Source organism: Rhinatrema bivittatum, chromosome 4, assembly GCF_901001135.1.
Source record: "Rhinatrema bivittatum chromosome 4, aRhiBiv1.1, whole genome shotgun sequence".
In the NCBI taxonomy this organism is placed as follows: Eukaryota; Metazoa; Chordata; class Amphibia; order Gymnophiona; family Rhinatrematidae; genus Rhinatrema; species Rhinatrema bivittatum.
This window is the reverse complement of record NC_042618.1, coordinates 124215081-124232456: the sequence shown is the minus strand read 5'-3', so window position 1 is coordinate 124232456 and position 17376 is coordinate 124215081. Positions and strand designations below refer to the sequence as shown.

Below are 17376 nucleotides of genomic sequence, written 5' to 3'. Positions count from 1 at the left end.
CGGTCCCGGGCCATTCCCCGGGACCTTCCCCTACCTCGCGGCCCAGACTGGCCGCAGCGCGCCTCCCTCGGCTTGTCCCAGCCGCAAGGGATCATCCAAGGGCGACGGGGCCTGGTTTGCGGCCTGCCGCAGCGCTCCCCAGGGGAGGGAGACGCCGTCGACGGCCCGCGGCTGGCCCCGCCCGCGTGCGCGTCGGGAGCTTACATTTAAAGGGGCCAGCGCGGGAAATGCTGGTCAGCTCCACGGGTGACGTCAGATGCTGCCGGGTTATTTAACCCTGCACCAACTAACCTCTTTCCCTCGATGAAATTATTCTGCAACATCCACTGATTCAAGGGAAATCCCTGCTCGGTGGTTTTCTTTGTACGGAAGTTATATTAAAGGACAACCACTTTTTAGTTATCCCTTGTATTAGCCCCGTGTATTACTCTTATTATTCACAGTTATCTTCTTTTCTTTTTTTCTTTTTTCACTTTTACTAATATTATCCCTTCTCCCTGGCTGCTTATCAGACCCAATAATTCATTTTTCTTCTCATATACTTATCTAGGCTGCCGCCCTCATTACTTCTTATGGGTTTGGATTCACCTGCCCGACATTGGCCATGTTTCGGCACCGCATGCCTGCTTCAGGGACTTTAGGAGAAATATCTACTGTGTCCGATCCTTTAATATAGCTTCCGTACAAAGAAAACCACCGAGCAGGGATTTCCCTTGAATCAGTGGATGTTACGGGTTACTTAACCCGGCATCTACTACAGGACCTCTCCTTGCAATGAGGTTCTTCAGGTTTCCTGATTGCTAGTTGCTGCGAACACATGGACTGCTCATCTTCGACCCGGCTTGCTTCCTGACTTGTCTCCTGCCTCAGCCCCTTAGTTTTGGTATTGACTTCTGGCTTCCGACCCGGCTCGGTTCCACGACACCGTCTTCAGCTTCTGTCCCTGGCTTGGCTTCGTCTTCTGACCTGGCTCCCGACCCGGCTTGCTTCTGGACTCCGACTTCGGCTTCCTCCTCATCTCAGGTATCTGGTACTCGCTGGCCCAGAGGTTTCTCCTAAGTCCCAGTGACTCGGGCTCTCACGGGCTCCTCCGGGGGAGCCGCGGGCTTCCGAGGGTGAAGACTCTTCTTCCACTTGGGTCCAGCCATCGTCCGTCTCTTCAGCCGCTGCCTGGGTCCTTGGTCGCATAGGACTCCACCTCAGTCCAAGAGGTCCGGGTCCCTACGGGCTCCTCCTGGGGGGACCTCGGACTTCCAGTGGTGAAGTCTTCTCTGAGTCTCTCTCAAGCCGCCTCCCAGCTGGGACGCTTGCTGTGGCCTTCCATAGCATACCATCCTCTGTCCCAACCGGCCCGAGGGTCCACGACTGTAACAGCCGGGGCATTGCAAAGGCCAAAGGGCATGACTAAATATTCGAAATGGCTGTCACGGGTATTAAATGCTGTCTTCCATTCATCGCCCTGGCGTATTCGGACCAAGTTATATGCCCCTCTGAGGTCCAGCTTTGTGAATATTTTGGCTCTTTGGAGCCTATCAAAGCGTTCAGAGATCAGTGGTAATGGATAGCAGTCCTTCATGGTGATCTCATTTAAGCCGCGGTAGTCTATACATGGGCGAAGGGATCAGTCCTTCTTACCCACAAAAAAGAATCCGGCTCCGGGAGGAGACTTAGGCCGAATGAAACCCTTCGCCAAGTTCTCTTGAATATATTATTATAATTATTTATATTTTTTATATACCGACATTCAATCTTACATATCACATCTGTTTACATTCAAGTACTGTAGGTATTTCCCTATCCCCCAGAGGGCTTACAATCTAAGGCAGACATAGCCTTAGTCTCTGACAGAGAAAGTGGGTACACCCTTCCTCTGGGAGGCTCGGAATTGGGTACTAAGTTTATGGCGCAATCAATGGATCGGTGAGGTGGTAGAGTGTCTGCTGCTTTCTTAGAGAATACATCTTGATAAGAAGAGTACTGCTGAGGTAGGTCCGGAAGGGAGGTGGTAGTGGTCAGGCAAGGCATAGGAGTTATCTCCTCTAAGCATTTTCCATGGCAAGCTTTTCCCCATTGGGACAATTCTAGGGTATCCCGATCGAATTGGGGTGAGTGCATTTGTAACCATTGCAGTCCAAGTACAACCGGATGTATTGCCTTATTCAGGACTAGGAAAGAAATGGTCTCAGAGTGTAGAGATCCCGTGCGGAGACGAATAGGTTGAGTAGAATAAGAGACCTCACCAAGTAGTGGCTCACCATGTATAGATGACAATAGCAGTGGGGTAGGTGTCCGAACAGTGGGGATTCGTAGGTGCTCTACGAGTTGTCTGAGTATGAAGTTCCCACCGGCACCAGAGTCCACTAGGGCTAGTGTGTGGAATTTGAGGGCATCCGAATTAATGGAGACTGGAAGTGTCAGTGAGGAGATGGAGAAGTTAGACCTAGGAGGAGTCCTTTGGTGTATCCTACGTCTGCGAGTTTCCCGGACAGATAGGACAGGAGGGAACAGCGTGGCCAGGTTCTCCGCAGTACATGCAGTGGCCTAATCTCTTTCGGTGACGCCTCTCCTTAGCTGATAGTTGGCTGCGGCCTAGTTACATGGGTTCTTCCTCCTCGATACTAGGTGCGGGAGTAGTCTGAGTAACAGGTGCTGGACGAGAGCGTGGAACCCCTGGTGGCATCTTTTTAGGATCCTTTACCTCTTGTGACCGCTCATGCAGACTATGATCAGTTCGCCCCGCAAAGTCCAGAGAGAGAGAGAGAGTCCAGAGTATCAGGGAGTTCACGTGCTGCTAATTCGTCTTTGCAAGAGTTAAGACCTTCCAGGAAAATAGCCCGCAGACAACCCAGGTCCCAATGTAGCTCCGAGGACAAGGTCTTAAACTCAATAACAAAGGTCAAAGGTTTGGTACCTTGTAGATGCAGGAGTGCAGATCCAGTGACAGTCTTGCGAGCGGGGTTGTCAAATACAGAATGAAAGAGAGCAAGGAAGCCTGTCAAATCATTGAGAATTGGATCATTATGCTCCCAGAGAAGTGAAGCCCAGGCCAGGACTTTCACATCTAAAAGAGACAGTATGTATGTAGTTTTGGACACTATGTCTGGGAAGTAGGTAGGTTGTAGCGAAAAGTGCATACAGCACTAATTCAGAAAGCCTCTACATAACAGGGGATCACCTGTAAAACGAGAGGTTGCTGGCAAGGGCACGGAGAGCCGGGCAGGCAACACAAGAGGAGAGGAATTGGCCTTGTCAGGTGTCGAAGTAGAATTCAGCCGAGAGTTTAGCTGATTGAAGGCGTTAGCCAACATCTCTAATGTCCTTTGTTGCTCGGCAAGATGTTGGGCCAGGCCAGGGATGGCCTGAATGGCTGAGACCTGAGCTGGGTCCTTGAAGTTAGCAGTCTGTTATGTTTTTGTAAGGTTGTGAACCCTGGGCTGAGATGAGGTGTCTCCGCCCACAGGAAGGAGCCTCACCGTCGGTAGGCACGGTCTCAGTGGCGTAGGACACAGCTGTATAATAGAGACTTTAATATGAAGGAAGGAAAGGCAGAGTCCGCAGAGTGGGAGATGCAAATAAGTACAGTTCTGAGCAGTGGGGTATACACAAGGTGATACCACTGATGTGAAGATCCGGTAGTGGCCCGCAGGGTGGGGTACGCCAGGAAGTCCCTTCAGATGAGTAGAGATTACCTTAGAAGTGCAGATCCGGTAGTGGCCCGCAGAGCGGGGTACACAGAGGATGTCTGTACTGAAGATGATGATGATGAGAAGACTGAGGTGCAGGAACCAGGAAGTGGATCTTGTAGCTGGTGCGGCAATACCCTGCAGCTCAGGGTATACTGGAACAACTTCTACTGAAGAGGAAATGGTAGTGGCCCGAGGTACGGGGTACACCGCAGAGAAGCTTCAGTAAAGCCAGTATCAATGAAGTCTGTAGTAAAGTACTCACAAGTGGTAGTTCCAGGAGAGTGTCTCGAGAAGTGGGTCAGGTAGATATCCAGGCAGGAAGGCCCTCCGAGGAGCGGATAGCCAGGAATACGGAAGGGCCCCCGAGGAGCGGGTACCCAGAGCTTCCACACGCCAAGAGTGGAATCTGGAACTGTAAGTCCAAGAATGGAGCGGATTCAGCAACGAGGGAACTCCTTGCTAACTCGTAGCAGCAGAGGGCCAATCAGCTTAAGTACAGCAGCGAGTTGACGTCATCCGGAGGGGACGCCCCCGAGGTTCCCGCCATGACATGTACAAAGGAGGTAATTCCAGAGACAAGATGGCGGTCGGCAGCACCCACACAGTTCTGGGGAGGTCGGCGAAGGCTGCCATTCTTCCTAGGATTGACTGTGCAGGGAAAAAGGAGGTGAGTATGAGAGGTCACAGCTGTCTGCGACCGGGCATAACAAATGTATATAATTTCACTTGTGACAGGCCTGCTGCATTGGAGTCTTGCTAAGAAACAGAGCTTGGGTGGGAAAGTTCACTTAAACTCTTCCTGAGTATTTAAAAATGAGGATAATTTAACTATGGTTCGGTTGTTCCACAAAGAGGAACTTTTGTTCTGTAGATTCACAATCCCTAAGAACGCTGGACATAGCAAACAAAATAAGCTTCTGTCTTCTGGGTTTTTTTTATTTTTTTTAACTCAGAAGAAGACCCTATAGTGTTAGGTTTAAGGAAACCATTAAAAGCATTCTCCTAGGACTAGCAGGATGATAGTCCTCACATGTGGGTGACAGATGGAGCCTGGCACTGAATACTTTTGTCAAAGTTTCTATAAACTTTGACTGGCAAACAGCATGCTCAGCCTGCCGCTGTCTGCACATCCATGCGAGGGCCCCCTTCAGTTTCTTCTTTTCTCCAAACTCTTGAAAGTGTTTTGCTGAGATTTTCGGGTTTTTTCTGCGTCTGATCCCCCTTTGCATTTGGTTCCTTCGGTTGGTACCTGTGGCTTTTGCTGTCAGGTTTTTTGCGGTTGATTCCTGACTCCTGCCTTGGGTTCCCCTTGGTCATTGACCACGCGCCGTCCTCTCTTTTCGATGGCGGCATCAGGTTTTCGACGATGTCCCCAATACCCGCAGACCATGTCCATCACGGATCCGCATGAGGTGTGTATCCTCTGCCTGGGGGCCTCGCATGACGTTCGAGGGTGTCGTTTGTGCTTTGGGCTGGCTTCAGCCCCACATGTCTTCACGAAATACTTGGCGGTAGTGGCTGCCTACCTCAGGCGTTGCTCGCTCCATGTCTTTCCGTACCTGGATGATTGGCTGATCCGGAGCAACTCACGCTACGGGGCCTTGAATGCGATGGCCTTGACAGTTCAGACCTTACAGACCTTGGGATTCATTATCAACTTCCCGAGTCACATCTCGATCCGGCTCCACAGCTGGACTTCATCAGTGCCAGATTGGATACAGCACAAGCGAAAGCTTTCCTGCCCAAGGATCAAGCGGTTACCCTCGTTCACAACAAAAGGAGGGTTCCGGCCCACCTGCTGCTCCGCCTGCAGGGCCATATGATGGTCTCGATCTACGTGACCCCTTGGCCCACCTCCGCATGAGGGACACGCAGTGGGCCTTGCAGTCCCAGTGGCGGCAGGCATCCTAGAATCTGGAAGCACTGGTGATGGTCATGGACCCTCTCTGTCTCTCCCTAACCTGGTGGGAGGCCCGGTCCAATATAGAACTCAGGCTCCCTTTTCAGCCCACACCAACCCAGGTGACCTTCGCACCGATGCCTCGCCTCAGGGGTGGGGGGCCCCACATGGATGGCCTGCATACCCAGGGCCTCTGGACTGTGGCAGAGTCCCACTGCCAGATACATTTTCTGGAGCTTTGGGCGATCCGATACTGCCTTGTGGGCCTTCCAAGACAGGCTGTAAGATCTCCGAGTGGAAGATTTCCGGGATTCAATCAGACCCTGGAAACCATCAGAGAGCTGCAGGGGCTGGAGGATCATGCGCTCAACATCCACGCATTGAGGGCCAGGGTCCGGCGGTTCGGGTTGTGCAGGGCACCCTGGTTCTGCGATAGGAGGTTGGGAGCCATCCCTAGCACTCAAGTATAGGTCCTAAAGTAGAGGGAACCATACCTGCCTTGGCCAGAAGGGTGCCACCAGGTTCATGGGCCCCTCCCCCCCCCCCCCCCCCCAATCTTCTTGCAGCTTCAACAGAGTTCTCGAGAGAAGCAGAATAGGGGGGATGCGTATATGAGACCTTGTCCCCAGTGAGGGAGAACGCGTCTCAGGCTGGACGGTCCTTTCCCAGAATCAGGGAGCAGAACATACTCACCTTGGATTGAAAGGAGAGGCGAACAGGTCCATGTCTGGAGTGCCCCAGTGACGGAACAGGTTGGCTGCCACCTCTGGGTTCAGAGACCACTCGTGCCACCCTGCTTGTTGATGTACCACATCACCATCTGGTTGTCTGTTCTGATGAGGACGACCTTGGAGGACAGCTCGAAGTGGAAGCGTTTCTCCACCTGGTGCGGGGGCCATGGACTGGACCCTTTCTCCTGCCCGCTGCCCCGCCTGCTGGATTATCTGTGGCACCTGTCCGAGTCTGGCCTCCAAACCAGCTGGTTCTGAGTACATCTCAGTGCCTACTACCAGGGTGTCACTGGGGTGCCCATCTCAGTCTAGCCACTGGTCGAGCGTTTCATGCGGGGCCTAGTTCAACTGAAGCCCCCGCTTCACCCACTTGGCAACCCCATGGGATCTCAACATTGTCCTAGTGAGGCTCATGTGACATCCATTCGAGCCTCTCAAATCCTGTGACCTGAAGTTCCTCACCTGGAAAGTTATGTTCCTGATGGCGATCACTTCCATTCGCAGGGTCAGCGAAATCCTGGTTACGTATGCTACCTACACGAAATTCTTCCATGATCGTGTAGTGCTGTGCATGCATCCAAAATTTCTGCCGAAGGTGGTGACTGCTTTACACATCAACCAGTCAATTATCCTACCCACGTACTTCCTATAGCCTCATTCTCACCCGGGGGAAATGTGCTCTTCACACCCTGAACTGCAAGCAGGCACTCACTTTCTAATTGGACCGTACAGCGAGGCACAGACAGTTCACCCAGCTCTTTGTGTTCTTTGACACCAACAGACTGGGAGCAGCAGTGGGGAAACAGACCCTAACCAATTGCTAGCGGATTGCATTGCCTTCTGCTACGAGCAGGCAGGCCTCCAGATGGCTGGCAGGGTAAAGGCTCATTCTGTGCAGGCTATGGCGGCGTCAGTGGCCCATCTGCTTGTGGTCCCTATTGCCGAAATCTGCAGAGCCGCAACCTGGAGTTCACACATTCATGGCTCACTACTGCCTTGCCAGGGATAGTTGCCAGGACAGCGCTTTTGGGCCAGTCTGTCCTCCGCAATCTATTCCAGTCTTGAACCCAATTGTTCTCATCATGCTCTCTGTGGGGCCAGACTGTCCCTGTTTTCCCACAACACCGCAATTGTGTTGTGTACGTTGCCACCTTGTTCAGCTACTGTGGGTCCCTCTGATGATACCTGGGGTCAGTCTGGAGCTCTGTAATCACCTACATGTGAGGAATACCATCCTGCTTGTCCTAGGAGAAAGCAGATTTGCTTACCTGTTTTAGATGTTCTCCTAGGACAGCAGGATGGTAGACCTCAGGAATTCCACCCACTAGGGAGGTTTTCATGTGGCCAGCAGTCTAGACACTTTAGTAGGCTCCAGTCCTTTCAGAACTCCCAAGGAAGGAAGGTAAGGATGGAGTCTCAGGACGATCTGGAAGTTCAAACCTGCCAATGACTGTTTTCAGCCTTTTACCGGAAGTGGTTCCACCTTATTTTGGATCAATGGTCTTAGGAGGAGTCCTACCATTGTTTTTTCATATGCATTATTGTTTCCCCTTGTCAATCTATTCATGAAGGGAAGCCATGTGGACAATGTTTTTGTGGTTACTGCATATAGGGATGGTGGTTCCAGTCCTGTACTATCAATGCAGTCAGGGATGGTACTCAATTTACTTTGTAGTATCAAAGAAGGGGGAGTACCTTTTGGCCAATTCTGGACTACAAGCAGCTCAACAAGGCTCTGAAAGTGATTCCATTAAAGATGGAGACTCTGAAGTCTGTTATAGTAGCAGCATGAAAAGAATTCTTAGTTCCCTGTAGGTACCTCAGGAACCGACCGTGCCGATGGAAGCTTTCCCGAGTCGCGACAAGCACTCCCCGTGCCACCCGCGTTACTCCCTGACAGTCCCTCTCCCCACCCCCGGGGAGGCATCTGGAGCAAAGGCCGGTGTGGGAGAGATGCGACTGCACTTCCCCGCAGACCGAACAGGCTGCATCATGTGGCATCACAAGGGGAACCCGGGCCGACTGCGGCATGGAAGAAAAGCAGCAAAGAGTTGGAAGAAGGGAAAGGGAAACCTTCTAGGAGCTGCCCACTGAAGCAAGGAGCTGAGGGAAATTGAAAATGTGCTGCCTCTGTGCTGTCCCGATGGCCCCCATGGTGCCCTGAAGAAAAAATTAAAACCTCCTTTTTTTTCTCTTTTTTTTTTTTTAAGCGAACTTCAAAACAAACAGAGAAAGGAAGGTAGAGGGGGCACTTTCCTGAGAGAAGGCAGCAGGCTCCAGTGAAAAGGCAACAGGCTCCGGTGATCTCTCAGGGCGAGTGATCCGGGACCCCTGGGTATCAGCCCTGTCTGGCGAGGGATGCGAGTGAAACAGGGTCCCCGACCCCCCTGCTTGAGAGCCTCACAAACCAGAAGGGATGGCCCCACCAGGCCTAACTACTTTCTGGAGGAAAGATAGAAAGCATATATATATATGTCCTATATATATACCGCAGGCTTTGCACCTGCACCATCTGCTGGAGACAGAGAAATACCGAGGGACTGCAGGTGGCACCTTGTCTTAAGTGGCAGTAAAACTTTCTCTGTCTCCATCTGCTGGAGGGGAGGCAAAACCCAGGACTCTGGTCTAATCTGTGGTACTACAGGAACAAAACTTAGCAGGTAAGAACCAATTTTCCTTTAGATCTGGTGGAGAAGTATCTATGTATCCTGATAAAAGAAGGGTATCAGAAATATCTTTGCATTGCAGTGTTTTGATTTGCTTATTTAAATTATTTTAGACTTTTTGCCTTAATTCTCCCTTCTCCATCTCTTCCCTCTCTCCTCTCCACTTCCTCATTCTCTCTGGCATCTTTTTCCATTCCCCTTCCTGACTGTACCACTTTTTTTTCCTCTGGCGGGCAACAGCTGTGATGACTGTCCTTGGGTAGGAACCTGGCAGCATTAGGAACTCCTCCCAGGCTGAGACCTGAGGGTGGCAATTCTTCCTGGATTGTGGAACACTATAGTGGCTGTACCCATGTCCAGTTCTGCTGCATGGTAAGCGGCTCCCAACCTAGGTCCAGCACAGCAGAAGCAATTTGTCTTCCTGGCCCACTGAAAGAGATGCAAGGCTAAGCTGTGGCATGCTTACAGTATCACTACGTTCTGACAGCTCCTTCCCACCTGAGCTTGCAGCACCTCCATGGCTCCAAGATTCAACAGCATAGGCATTTTTTTAAATTCTGTGGTTGGTTTGCCAGTGTGCCCCCCCCCCCCTTCAGGATTGTTTAAGCCCCCCTGGGGGGAGGCACTCCCCAGTTTGCTCATCCTGGACATAGAATACTAGCAGGCTGAGGTCAGCACAGGAACCTATAAGGGATGATGTCAGCAAACGTGTTAGTCTCTTCTCCAGCTGCTGGTTGGGAGGCATAAACCATGCGTCTAGACTGGTCTGGCTGGACTCAAGGAAAGGATATTATCAAGTAAGAACTAATTTTTCCATAGGGGGGTCATTGAGGTGTCTGTGAACATATAATCTATTGAAGAAGAGTTGGGAAGCATTTGGGGCTATTTTCCTGGTACAAGCATAGTAGTACATAGTTTAAAGAAACATTTTTGTAAATGTTTTGTATGTTGTTACTGCACTTACTACATCCCTGCTGTAGATGCCTGTATCCCTAATTGAAACCAGTATCTTTTAATATTTTTTATAATCCCTGCGTGCTGGAAGACCCTGTTATACTCCCAAGGTGTGACTGTGTCAGTCTACTTTAAATATTTGAAACTAAAGGAGAAGTAGTCAGAAGCAGTACAGAGAAAAAATAAGATAGTGTTATGTTTATCTCTGTCAAGCTGGGGGAGAGTATCTCTTGCATCTGGGTCAGGTCCACACCACCATTCGCTTGTCCATTGATGGTGATCCCTTCTGAGAGACTAGTACTCAGCTCCAAAACAGGAACCAGACCCATACATTATGTGTGCTCTGTCTAGGGAATTATACAGTAATACATAGCAAGCATGTGCAAAAAATGAACATTCCAGAGAGTGAATTGGGAGCATGTTAAAGATTTATGCATGAAACATGAATTTTAAAAAGTTATGCACATTTACAGCATGCTGTTTACGTGTGTATCTTTACACATTTCAAAATGAAGAGCAAAGTTACACATAGCATCCTAATTTTCAAAGTCAAGTTGTGCATCAACCTTTGGTTTGAAAGCTGAGGGGATTTTGTGGCACTCGAAATTGCATGCACAACTGCACTACTGAAAATGTACCCTTTTATCTCTGCAATTCATTCAAAATCATCCATGTCTTCAGGGGTGGTTTTAGATGAGTCTGAATTTTTATTCCATTTTCTTTTCTGATTGCTGATCCAGGTTGATCAGTTGACAAAAATACACTTGCATTCTGTCTCTTTCTGAGTATAATTATAACTGCAGGCCATGGAAACTCATTGTGATATAGCATCTATAATGACATTGGCAGAAAAAAAGAATGAATCAGTTAAATTTCAGTTCCAGAAACCAAGAGCAACTATCACATATGAATAAATGGAAAGCTGTTAATTATTAATATAGTCATATTCTCCATACAACAGTCTTGTATTTTTAGCATTCAGCTTACCCTTGAGGATAATTTGTGTTCGTTGATCTTTTTCCAGCTCCGTAGGTACGTTTGCCCGTGCATTAGACTGCAGTAGTTCTGTCAGACAGCCAAGTTTACACATGAGTGCTGCAGCAGCATCTCGGGACATCACTTTGGTAAGAATGGTATACCTGATGGTTATTTTGGAGTAAGATATATGCACTATATAAGATGTAGTAAGAGGCAAAACAGATTGCTGACTGCTATTCAGATTGAAAATAGGACAGACATTCAACAGATTTATGTAGGTTGAATCTGAATTCCAAGCTGATACTGTGTAAAATTATGTATTTATTTATTGTATTCAGGCATGGGAAACTGACTGCTCAAGGCCAATCCTGTCCAATACAGTTCATCTTTAACCTGGAGGAATTATTAAGAGAAAAGTTGAACTTACAATACCTTTTCATGGGTTCAAGGAAATGTTTATCTGGTACAAAAGGGCTAAACATTGCTGCTTAATCCAGGGATGAGCAAATATTTTTATCTGTGTCTCCCCCCCCCCCCCCCCCACCAAATCCCCCTTTACATTTAAGCAAATTGGTAAGGGGCCTCCCAAGATGGGTTAAACTATATGTAGAGATAGATAGATATAGTTATATGATATCCACCAGGTAGCCACACTGCTAGCTTATGGCTTAAAGTTCCCCTTTTCTTCAAGTTGCTGAAAGGAGCAAGCACTCACACAGCACAAAGAGAAACAGATACTTCATATTGAGACACAGACACAATTACACCATACCCAAACTAACACACAGAAACAAATCCAATACCCAGACAGGTACAGAGAGACAGATACTGCACCTAGACAGAAACACACACACACACACACATCACACTTAGACATAGAGAGAGGTATAGACACACCACATCTAGGCACAGAGAGAGACGCATAGGCAAATAAACCTTCCTGTACGTACCCGGATCAGTCCAGACTGTGGGTTGAGCCTCCTTTCCAGCAGGTGGAGACAGACTAAAACTTGAAGGATGCCCTATATCAGGACAGAGCCTATCCTCTAACCCTTCAGTATTCGTCTGTCTCCAGCAGGTGCAGCATCTCCCCTTCGGTTCTCGGCTGTAGGCTACTCAGCCTTCTCTTTTGTCTTCTTAGGCTCAAGCAAGTACTTCTGTTACTTCTCTTTGTAAAAAAAAAAAAAAAAAAAAAGGGAAACATTGCTGTTTTTCCTTTTTACTGATTTTTTGTGTGGGAGACGGCTCCATCTCCCAGCTCTTGCCCGTCTCTTTGCAGGAGGGGATTTCCCTGCATAGCCTGAGTCCGTGTATGCTCCCAGGTGTGGGGACCGATGCTCTCTGGGCCTCGTTCCCCCCTCTGGCTGCTGAGAGGGTTTTGAACCCGCTGCTGCGCTCAGTAAAAAAAAAAAAAAAAAAAAAAAAAAAAGGAACAGTTTTAAACTCTAAATAAGTTGCAGGTACTCACCTACCTCTAACTTACTTGCAGCAGTTGACCAGCATTTTTTAATTTTTCTGGTCATAGCAGGCCTAGAACCGGCAGCCAGACAGGCAGGAGGCAGCAGGTTTCCCTCATTCTCTCTCTGGCCCTGCAGGCTGTCACTCAAAGCTTTTTTTTCTACTTTTTTTTCTGCAGCCGTGGCTCTGCTATGCCCCGGCATGCAGCCTGCCTCTTTTCTGCAGCCCCCTTCGAGTTTTTTTCAAAGGGGCTTTTTCTCTGCTTCCCTGCTGGGTGGGGAAGGTCCCTCCTCGGCAGGGACAGCAAATTTAGCGTGGGGATCGAGTCCCCAGAGCTTGGCTAGGCCTTTCCCGGGTCGGGAAAGTCCGGGAAAGGCCGCCATCTTGGAGTTTTTAACGGCTCCGTTTTCGGAGCTCCCTGGGGCTGGGGGGCCGATTATTTTGCAGCTACCCCCCGATTTGAGCCCCCCCGCCCCCCAGGAAGGGATTTTTGCCACCCCTTCGCCTCTCCCTTCCCCTCCCCCACCCGGGATTTTTGGGGTCGTTTTTTTCTGTGTTTTTCCCTCCTCCTGCGTAAATTCCCTTTAGTGGGCATGCAGGAGGAGGAGGAAGGTCCCCCCCCCCCCCCCCCCCCCCCCCGGGACAAATCAATTAAAAAAAAATAATAAAAAATTAATTAATTAAATCAGTAAACAAAAATTCCCTGCTCCGTGCTGTTGCTAGTTCAGCTGGCTGCTGAGCCCCCGGGGTCCCTTGGGGCATGGGTGGTCCCGGAGGTGCCCCCTCCCTGTCCCCCCGACGGATCCCGGTGCTCCCGGTCCCTTTAGCCAACCCGGCTTTGTTAGCTAATCTTCCTGGTGCCGCCTCTTTTCCATGGATGTGGCCCCGGTCCTGGCGGGATCCTGGTTTTGTCAGGCGCCTTCTCCTTCCTTTCTCGCCCAAACAGTTGTGCCTGCAGTTTCGCAGGCTCCTCGATCGGGCCGTGCCCTGAACAAGCTCCCCACTAGGGGGCATGCTTTGTTTAAAAAAAACAAAAAAAAAAAACCCCATAATCACTCCGTTGACTCCTTCTGCGGTTGTGTTTCAGGAGGGTTTTTCCGGTTTTTCAAGCGGCCCCGGTTTGCCTGCTGACCACGATTCGCGAGGCTCCTTTGAAGCGCACTCTGTTTTAGCGCCGTGGATGTGTTCCACTATTTGCTGCAGTTCCTGCTGGGCGCAAGTCTCTTATGGAGTCATCGGCAAGATTCCTCTGCGCCCGAGACCTCCCGTGGCCAGAGGTTGCGCATTCGACCCTTTGCCGCCTCTAGCCGGAGGCGCTTGCCTTGGAGATGTCCGCCACACGGCTCCTGTAGCTGCGCCACTGGTCGGCCGCTCCGGCCTCCTCCGCCCGGTGGGGTACCTGGCCATTCAGAGGTAAGCTGTTCCTTGTCCTGGACCTTGAGAGACTTTGGATTCCTTAGGGGATGGTAGGGGCCATCAGCTGTCAGTGGCCCGTCTGCAACCATCCTGGTCCTTTATACCCTCTAGTCCAGGGGTGGGCAATTCCGGTCCTCGAGGGCTGCAAACCAGTCGGATTTTCAGGATATCCTTAATGAATATGCATGAGAGAGACCTGCATACACACTGCCTCAGTTGTATGCAAATCTATTTCATGCATATTCATTAGGGGTATCCTGAAAACCCGACTGGTCTGCAGCCCTCGAGGACCGGACTTGCCCACCCCTGCTCTAGTCCATGCTTCGGGACCAGAGTTGGTATACCCCACGTGGGCACGGTGTCTCCTCAGGGGGGTTTGTCTTTCGTGATCGCAGTTTTTTTTTGTCGCAGCATTCTTTTGGGTGCCTTCTTCTGCACGAAGGTTAGCCCATGCGCTCAATCCTTACGCCTGCACATACTCCGGAGTATCTTTGCCCCGTTCCTCAGTCCCCTTCTGAGGCGGTTGCCTCTCCCTCTTCTCCACGGACTGGGTCGGGCTCCGGTCGGACCAGGGGGTCCTCGACATTCTCAGACACGGGCACGTCTTCGCCTTCCTCGTGTTTGGCGGGATCCTTTTTTTCTGTTTCCCTTGGTGGTCGGTCCCTGCGACATACGGTGCAGCTAACCCCCGCCAAGCTCCTGTGTCTGGGCACGGAGGCCCCGGTGCCAGCCAACGTACCTGCCGCAGGCCACTATCCTATTTTCTTCGTTCACTCTTAGACCTCACAAGAGTCCCCGGGCTCTCCGTTCCCGCTTCTCCACATGCACTCCCTGTGAGCATACTCGTGCCGTCCTCCCCCCGGGGCATTCCTCGGCCCACTCGTTTCTCTCAGTGGTATATTCCACTTTCCGTTTCATCGTGGCTGCCATAGTCTCTTCGTGTTCACGTCCTCCGCCGGGACTCCGAGTTCTGGACGCTTCCCTTTGATCTCGCGACGGAACCTTGCATCTTCACCAATGTCTAGGTGTTGATGGCCGCAGCTCTCCACCAGGCAGGATTCCTCGTCTACTCTTATCTAGGCATCTGGCGCGTCAGGGCCAAGGGCGGAGGTTCTTGTCGGCGGTCAGTGTTTCGCAGGTTAGCTTTCTTAGCGTCCCTGGGGTAGCTACTGTATTTCTCTTAGAGCAATCTTCAGCCCTCCCTGGCGTTAGAGTACTTGAGACTCCGCTTCGTCACCTGGGTAGGCAAGGTCTTCTTGCCTTGTGTGCGGGCCCTCAAGTTGTTTGGCCGGCCTCAGAGTCTGCCCTTGCTCCCTTCCTTGACGGCTTGTGTCTGCATGTAGATCTCGGGCTCCTCTGCTCCTACCCTCACCCTTGTCTCTTGGGCCCTTGCTCCAATACGACTGTTCTAGTTAACTTTGCTGTCCCATTGGCAGCCACTGGCAGAACAGTCTCACACAGTTCTCCTGTTCTTGGGCTCTACCATCGCCGTCTCGCAGGGGTGGATTTCCCCTGCTTTTTCTTTTGCTACTGGGCCTACCTCTCCAAGTTCCCCAGTGGACGATAGTGCCCACGGATGCTAGTCTTTTGGGCTGAGGAGAGGGCGGCCGCTCCTAGTATGCCCAGGGGACCTGGCCAGCGTCTCTTTCTCGCTGGCACATTACGAAGTCTTGGGTGATGTTCCTGGCTCTTCTGGAGTTTTTTTCTCTCATACGTGGCAAGGCGCTATGGGTCTTGCCCGACAATTCCACCTCCGTGGCTTGCTTCCATCGCCCAGGGGGTACTAGCAGTCCGTGGGTGGCCCTGGACACCAGCCTTCTCTTAGCCTGGGCAAAGCGACAACTACAGTGCCCGACAGCCTCCCACTCCGCGGGCTAGGGGAATGTTCAGGTTGCTCTCTCCATTGTCAGTCGCTAGATCCCGGGGAGTGGGGACTCTTGGCTCAACCATGGTTTCCTCATCGACAGGTGATCCCCTCTCACCTGGGCCTCATGGAGACTCTTCTCAATACCATGGTAGATTGGTTCTTCCGCTGGAGGAGCCATGGCTCGGCGGGCGTACTTGCCTTGGCTCTCCCTCGGCCGGCGGTATGTCTTTTTCTACTCCCCCCCCCCCCCTTCCCCCCATGGTCTCTGGTCGGGAAAGTTCTTAAGACGGATAGTTCTCCACTGGTGTCCCATGGTTCTGGTAGCGCCTGAGGGGCCATTTCAGGCCTTGGCTCACAGTTTTTCTCAACCTAGCGACGGTCGGACCCCTGCGGCCACGCCATCTTCCTCGGCTCCTTAGATAGGACCCTGTATTTTTTCGACCAGGCCGCTCACGCTTGTCTAGCGCCCTGCCTTTTTGAACGGCGATGTCTCCGGTGTGAGTGTTTTTCGGAGAAGGCCGTCTCCGCCTTCCTTCGGGCCCAGAAACGGTAGACTCCCTGGCCTACGTGCGCATCTGGAACGTGCTTGAGTTTGTTTGTGTGCAGTCGGGTTTTTCGGCGTTCTCCGCACCAATCTCCTTATTCTTTTCTTTTCTGAGGCAGTCTCTCCGAGGATCCTTCCTTCATTCTCGGCGCGTGCCAGTCTACCCCCTCGCCTTTCTCCTGGGTCGACTGGTAGGTCGTCCCTGAGCGGCCACCCATTTGCGACTTGGACTTTTCAGGGGCGTCAGGCATCTACATCCACCTTCTCGCCCACTTGTCCGTCGTAAACTTTTCACTCGGTTGTGCAGACCCCTCTGTACGGCCCTGTTCGACCCTTTCCGTCGCGTCACCCTGCAGGCCCTTATGCTTAAGACTGTCTTCTGGTCTTATCTCCTCTGCTCGTCAGATCCAAGCGCTGTCCTGGCGGGATCCCTTTTTGCGATTTTCTGACTTCAGGGTAGCCCTCGTACGAGTCCTTCCTTTTTTGTGAAGTTTCGTCTAACTTTTTGTCCTTCGGTCGGCGGAGCTCCCCGCTTTTCTCCTGCATCTGGTGACTGTCCCCATTATTTTGGTGCCATATGGGTCTCCGTTACCTCGCTTCCATGCGAGTTCTCTTGCTCTATTTCCTGGTCCCCAATGGCTTTCGTGCATCTGTCCATCTTTCTGTTCCCTAGAATGGGTCCAATCAGGGTAAGCTGGCTTCTGAGTCCACTATAGCACGCTAGTTGCAGGACATGATCTCTCGGTTGTTCTTTGTCATGGCCTGGCGGTTCCCCGAGGGTCTTCCGACTCATTCTTTGTGTTCTCGAGCTCATTCTTGGGCGAACATTCTTTGTTCTCTCCGTGGACGATTTGCACAGTTCATACTTGGGTGTCCTTTTCTCTTTTTGCTTGACACTATCGCCTAGATGTGTAAGCTCTGCTTCGGTTCTTTTGGGCTACCAGTGCTTCGAGTGGGACTGTCTTGATCCCACCCGTTTTAGGGAAGCTTTGGTACATCCCACAGTCTGGACTGATCCGGATACGTACAGGAAAGGAAAATTAGTTCTTACCTGTTAATTTTCGTTTCTCTAGTACCACGGATCAGTCCAGACGCCCTTCCCTGTCTGTCTTTCTGTCCTCTCGAAGCTTGTTTTTCTTGCAGGTTTGCAGATTTTCATATTTCACTTTGTGCATG

At 51.0% G+C, this 17376-nt stretch overlaps 1 protein-coding gene across 11 annotated transcripts in view; it reads left to right on the top strand.

Moving 5' to 3' along the window:
- The window catches only part of MTA1 (metastasis associated 1), an 885916-nt gene that overhangs the window by 367944 nt on the left and 500596 nt on the right, over positions 1 to 17376 (top strand). For all 11 annotated transcript variants that reach the window (XM_029598824.1, XM_029598817.1, XM_029598815.1 and 8 more), the window contains one exon: positions 10962 to 11061. In XM_029598824.1, coding sequence (XP_029454684.1) covers positions 10962 to 11061 — 100 coding nt within the window. The remainder of the gene's footprint in view (positions 1 to 10961; positions 11062 to 17376) is intronic.